The 6,133-nt window shown below is 38.1% G+C and overlaps 1 protein-coding gene across 1 annotated transcript; it reads right to left on the bottom strand.

Annotated features, from left to right (window-relative positions):
• Nucleotides 1–3,765: 3,765 nt before the first annotated feature.
• LOC108970353 (BTB/POZ domain-containing protein KCTD12) lies at nt 3,766–5,304 on the bottom strand. Its single transcript, XM_018935683.1, has one exon. The coding sequence runs from the start codon at nt 4,663–4,665 to the stop codon at nt 3,982–3,984; it is 684 nt and encodes a 227-aa protein (XP_018791228.1). The 5' UTR covers nt 4,666–5,304; the 3' UTR covers nt 3,766–3,981.
• Between the last annotated feature and the right edge of the window lie 829 nt (nt 5,305–6,133).

Raw genomic sequence — 6,133 nt, 5'->3', positions numbered from 1 at the left:
AAAAAATTTAATTTAAAAACAATATATATTTTTTTAGCCAAAAAATGATTACCTGGTTCTTTGAATATTTCACGAAAGTTGTTTATTGGTCCTGCAAAGCTAAAAAATAAATAAAAGGTTGCTAAAATATTTGGATCTCGTTGACCTTCAAACAGAATCTATAACTGGCATCCAATAAGCTTCTCAGATTACCATATGAATACCGATATGGCAATGACTAGTTACAACCTTTACAACCAAAAATGGCTAACCTTTTTGAGCGCGAAGAGCTTACTAGTAGACCTTTTCGGGTAGCGACAGATAATCTATTATTGCGCAAACTCCCCTAAAGTCAAACTATTTAGTAGTAGACCGCTCAAAGATTCGGAGCTCCCTCCCACTCTATGGATAGTGGGGGTAAGGTGGTTCACAGTGGCCATAGCTAGATTAAGTTTCAGGTTATTTTTATATAGTTTTATAATATGCAAAGAAACATAAAAAAATCTTAAAACTGTTTTTAGCTCAAACCTTCCAACTTTTTATGTGCACTCAAAGCTGGCGGCATTATATTCGGGAGGAAGGTAGTAGATTTCGGTCTAGTAATGTAACTTCTTTTCTTCTTCGATTTTTAGGTCAAGAAATTTATGCTTGTTGCCTTCTTTTTGAAAATATTTATATTTTTTTCTTTTAATTTTTGTCAGTGAACACTTTCTTGTGTGTAGAAATGCGTTGAAAGTGAGTTTGAACGTCAGTTCGAATATGATGGCACCTCAAAGCAACAATAACATAAACAGTTTTTGTACAACATACTTCATATACAGATACCCAGGCGGCTTTGAAGTGACTAATGTCTCGTAAAGTGTCGTCAAAGTTTTCTAGTGAAAGACTGTCTCGATATCTTAATTTCACGAAAAACCTGCAATAGACTCCAGGACATAAATATGTGCCTGATAACTAAACTAGCTAGAACAGGCACAAACCTACAACTTGATTCCGGAAAAGGTAATTTATATGCCTTTGACCACTTTCAAAAATTTAATCGACAAACATGTTAAAAATATAGTTGAGTCTCAGTGGATTCAATGTATGAACTGTAATTTTGAAAGACTTAGATGTGAATGTAGGTGGCAATTATATATGCATATGTTATGCACAGTAGGACCCCAACGTTATTTGAATTTTTCAATAGATATACATAAATCTAAATATTAGGCAATCTAGAGACAAAGAAAGCTTCAAGTTCCCTTCTATGGAGCTTAATGTTTTATGGCGTGCAAAGGAGACACCATCCGAAATCCGTTAAATTAATTTCATACGCAGACGACCTTATTGTGCTTGTAGGGGTTAAACTCACAGATGATCTCTAGAGAAAATGTAATGAATGTACAAATGGTTCTCTTCAATCCGATTAGAATCCTCTGAGCAAAACACAGAAGCCTTATATGCGGCTCTAATATGGATCCAGGCCCTAGGCATTAAAGCATATGCCAGACAAATAAGCACAGTACACAAACTGTTGGCACCAAGAATTTCCGAACAATATCAAGCGATGCTGCTGAAGTATACAAACATATAAGCTGTCAGATCCATCTTAAAGATATGGCAGCAGCGGTGGCAAACCTCATTCAAGGGACGGTGGACTCACATACTGGATTTTCATACAAAGTGGACATGGGTGCTCTAGAAGCTACCTGTGTAGATTTCAGCACGACATTACTTCGTTTTCTTTTATGACCCTAGTTTTTTAAGTAAAAGGGAAAAACTTAGACTACACTCAATGGTAGTTTTATGGTGGAAAATTTTACGATCACGACGAAAGTGAGACATATAGGGCAGATTAGGCGTTCATCAGTCTGTGCCATAGAGAATACTTAAATGTCTTATCACTCCCACGAATAAATATCTATGTAATCAGGTGGTTCCAGTCTGGAGTTCTGAGTAATTTATATTTAGCGAATTGAAGTTTCGCATTCCGGCTTTTGAAGTTTCACCATACTTTAAAAATGGGCAATCTAGAGCTAGTTGCAGATGAATATTGCGTAACTGAGCCAGTTAAGTCCTCATAGCATGATATACACGAAATTGTTTCACGGAAAAGTGATACTAAACTGACTGCCTACCTCGTAGTTTGTACCGAATTCCTCATTACAAGTTAAACTCTGAAGTGTTTTTGCAAACCTTTAGTTAGCTCATACATATGTATATACTGTTTCTTCCATGTTTCATACTTGTTTTTTACAATTGTGCGAAAATTGTATAATCTTTGATCCACCGTAGATTTTATTCTTATAGATATTGAACCTTTCGTATAAGCTAAAAGGAATCACTACTGCATGATGAGTTGAATACTATATTTGTTATGAGCTGTTTTGTTACTTACAGAGGTATCTTAAACTCTGACAAATATGTAGGTCTGTGAAGATTATATTCAGAAGAATTGGTAGCAAACCAAATTTTTTTTACATAAAGTAAAAATGTATTATAATCCCGTATATCGATATTACTGAGACCGGTGTTTTATTAAGCACACCTCTTGAACTAACTCATTAAATKATATGGGGTATGTAAGCTTAAGCAGTAATATACTCAATGATGTCTAAGGTACATTCGCTGAACTGTGCAACCACCAGCTTTTCACCGTCCTATCAATCATGTGTACATTTATTCACATGGATCACATGGTTTTTAAGTTTTGTTTGAAATAGAAGTTGGGCTCCATAAGTTATATGTATGTATGAAGTTACTAAAGACGATCATTTGCTGTATCGCTCACTGCAGTATAGGGCTACAACTCACATTTTACCAGAGGCACTAACTTGAAATTTATTTTTGTTTTAAAAACTTCTATTTTATGACCTTCGATAAAACAACTAGCGGTCGGAGGGTGTAAACTAGGTGGTTCAGGCACACTGGATAACTTAGAGTTCTATAACACATCATATTGTTACAGCAACAAAAATTACGTAAGTGCCAAAGGAAAGCACTAGTCAAGTCATCTCAAAGGCTGATATTCTAAGCTTTAATTGCTTCCCATTTGCAGAACTTTCATTGTAAAAAAATCATACATAAAATGCCAGCTTAGCACTTTGAGTACTTGGTGGTTTATAGAGCCGGCCAGCTAATTACTTGCATGCGTGACATTAAATAAAAAGGTTTATGTCGCTTTTATCTAAGCAAATGCACATATCTTATATTTTGTTTTAATTGCCACACGTTTCGGTGCTTAAAATAAATATAAGGAAACGCTAAGCTATTTATATATTTGTATGTATGTATGTATGAATTTTCCCACTTTACTCACGGTAAGTATTTACGCAGTTTTCTGCTTTCTGCACGGAGCAAATACAACGTAAGTGTTGCAAGTGTGTGTTCGCGTATGCCTAACTATTTAGTGTACATATATAGTGATATACATTTCTTGTCTTGACATGCATTAACTGTATTTTCCTCTTTACACCACGTACAATATGGATGCTTTGACCTTCCCGTGCTACTAAAGGCTGTAGAAGCAAGTTGCCGCAGGCTGAGTGTTATTTAGGACGAGTGTGGCACGTTGCAAGTTGTAATAAAAAATGGAAAAAATACAACTGTGAGTATGGCTAATGCCATACACGCGCTCATTTGTGTATGTGTGGTGGCGCAGAGAATTGCTTGCAATGACATGTTGCTTCGCATTGTGGCAAAGTTGTGTTGCAGAAGACCAGCTCGCTGAATGGCTGGGGGATATAAAGTGCCTGCGGTTATATGCGTTGCTTTTTCACCACTTTCTTACAGCTTTGTGGCATATTTTTTTTTTTTTTTGTATGAAGGGCTGCTTTCACACTACTTTCTTCACTTGCTTTGTCTCCGCGCTTCAACAAGTCTCTTATATACATATGCAACATCACAAGCGAACAACAACGCGTCTACTTACAATCTAAAAAACTGCGTACTTAAAATCGACGACTGTTACTCAACCGCCACAACAACAACAACAACTGCTGTTTGGCTACCATCAACTGCTTATTCGCGCACAAAAACGAATTCATTATAGTGGTTCCATCGATTCTCTTCTGTGTCCACACCCGGTTTGGGTTCCGCCACCGAGCCCGCCGTACCAGAACCACAACTGCCAGCCATGCGGAAGCCACGCTCGTGTAGCATATCGAAAGCCTGCTCGATGAAACAATGCTTGAGGAAGAAGCGTGATGTGTAACGATCCGGTCCACCATGATCGGGATCGCGTGACTCATTCAATGTATCACCGAAAATTTCGCGACACAACGCCACACGCCCACAAACCAGTATACGTGAGAGTTTGCGAAACTTCACATCGGCCAGCCCGTCCTTGCCGAACTGAAAGCTGCCGCGATAGCCGATAGTGATGCAGCCGGGGGCACGCATATCGCTGGCGTTGCGTAGGCACTCCAACATGCCGGTCAATTTGAAGTGTTCCGCTTCGCGTTGTAGGCGTTGCTTCTCGCGGAAGCCCTCCGGCAGGCTGAGCTGCTTATCGCGCAAATAATCCAGTATGTAGCGGAAGAGTACACCATCGCGATCGAGAAAGTAGCGTCCTTTGTTGTCCTTCACCAGTGCGTCGGTGTTGCTGAAGAGTTCGTGCAGCTGTGAGGATTTCTCCTGCAGCAGTGTGTCCCGCACGGTGGTGTAGTGTACGCCACCAACGTTCAGCTCAATTACTTCGGTCATATTGTATTGCGGTGCTTTAGTGGAAGTGTGGTCAGGGAAGCTTCTTAGTTGTTGTTATTCATATATTTTGAAAAAATATGATATTTTATATATAAATTATGCAATTTTTTGGCTGAGTTTTCACGTCACTTTTAGCAGCCTTATATACACTTGTGTTTATTTTCAATAAAAATGTGTTTTATTTTTTTTTTTAATTTTTTAAATAAAATAATTTTTATTTTTTTATTTAAATTTTTTTAAATTCTTATCACTTCCTCACGTTTGCGTTCGCATATGGTAGTAGCGTCACGTTTGTATTAAATCATATAGCCAATAAGTCAGCTATGCGCTCAGCATCCTCCACCTGCAGCTGTGCACCGTTCAATGCTGACTGTTCGCTTTTGTATCTACACTCTTGCTTTAAACTACAGCCAATTACGCTGACTGCTCTGCTCAGACAAATACTTGGATTATCACTGCACTTCAGCTGACTTTTACGTTTGACGCTTATTTTTCGTTTAATTTTATGTTGCTGACTTTTTGTACTAGCCACAAGTAACTATATTTAAACACTCAGCTCATCAACATTTATCAAGTTTATATATATTTTCAATTTCATTGAAATTTTTTGTCTTATCGCCCGCTGGTCAGTAGCGCCTGTTTAACTGAAACGTCTACTGACGTTGAACTCTCGAGCTGAACTGAATGGAAACTGGACCGTCTGCTGGCTCTGTTCCCTTATACATATATACATGTAATGCTCACGTACACATATATATTTAAGACACAACCACACATTCTCATATTTCACATAAATTACATTCATTGCTTTAAAGTATGCCTGTGCTGTGTGTCAGCCACTGCGTATACGCAACGTGCATGAACAGCAGGCAAGTTGGCCAAATTTGTTTATCGCACTCTCTCTCACTCTCTTTCGCTCTGCATGCTTACAATTGCGAGCTCATTGCTGAATGCTTTCACTCAGTGTCAGCTGTGTGTTTCTCTCTTCAGCGCTGCTTTGTTTATTTCTTTTTTAACTTCTTCCTTTTTCTACTTTTACGTTTTTGCTATTTTAATCTGGTTCCAGCCCCGCTGGTTAACAAGTGGTCAAGTGTTTACAAAGTCAAGGATTTCCCATTGCACTGACATGCACGAAACTGACTGGCTCTGCCACTGAACGCTTAGTGCTCTTATGGAGCCACTCATGTGTTCAGTGTTTTCATTGACAAAAAGAAAACAAATCACATACACTTATTAAATGGTCATATTTGTGCTGGCAGCGATTGTGTGCTGATAATGCACCAATAATAATCCGACCACTTTGGTCGCGCAAGATAATGGTGTGGGGGACCGCGTTATTATAATGTGCGTAATTATTTGTCGGAAAATGCGATTCATGGCTTCACATATATTTGATTTCCAAAAATTAGTTATTTGAAATCCTGACAATTTAATTTTTCCAAAATTATGTGTTTTTAAAAATTTCATA

Source organism: Bactrocera latifrons, unplaced genomic scaffold, assembly GCF_001853355.1.
Source record: "Bactrocera latifrons isolate USDA-ARS-PBARC rearing strain unplaced genomic scaffold, ASM185335v1 scaffold_3, whole genome shotgun sequence".
Taxonomy (NCBI): Eukaryota; Metazoa; Arthropoda; class Insecta; order Diptera; family Tephritidae; genus Bactrocera; species Bactrocera latifrons.
The sequence above is the reverse complement of the archived record's forward strand: the minus strand, read 5'-3'. Positions and strand labels throughout refer to the sequence as shown.

Coding starts and splice junctions, on each gene's coding strand:
- LOC108970353 (XM_018935683.1), bottom strand. CDS start 4,665: ATGACCGAAGTAATTGAGCTGAACGTTGGTGGCGTACACTACACCACC.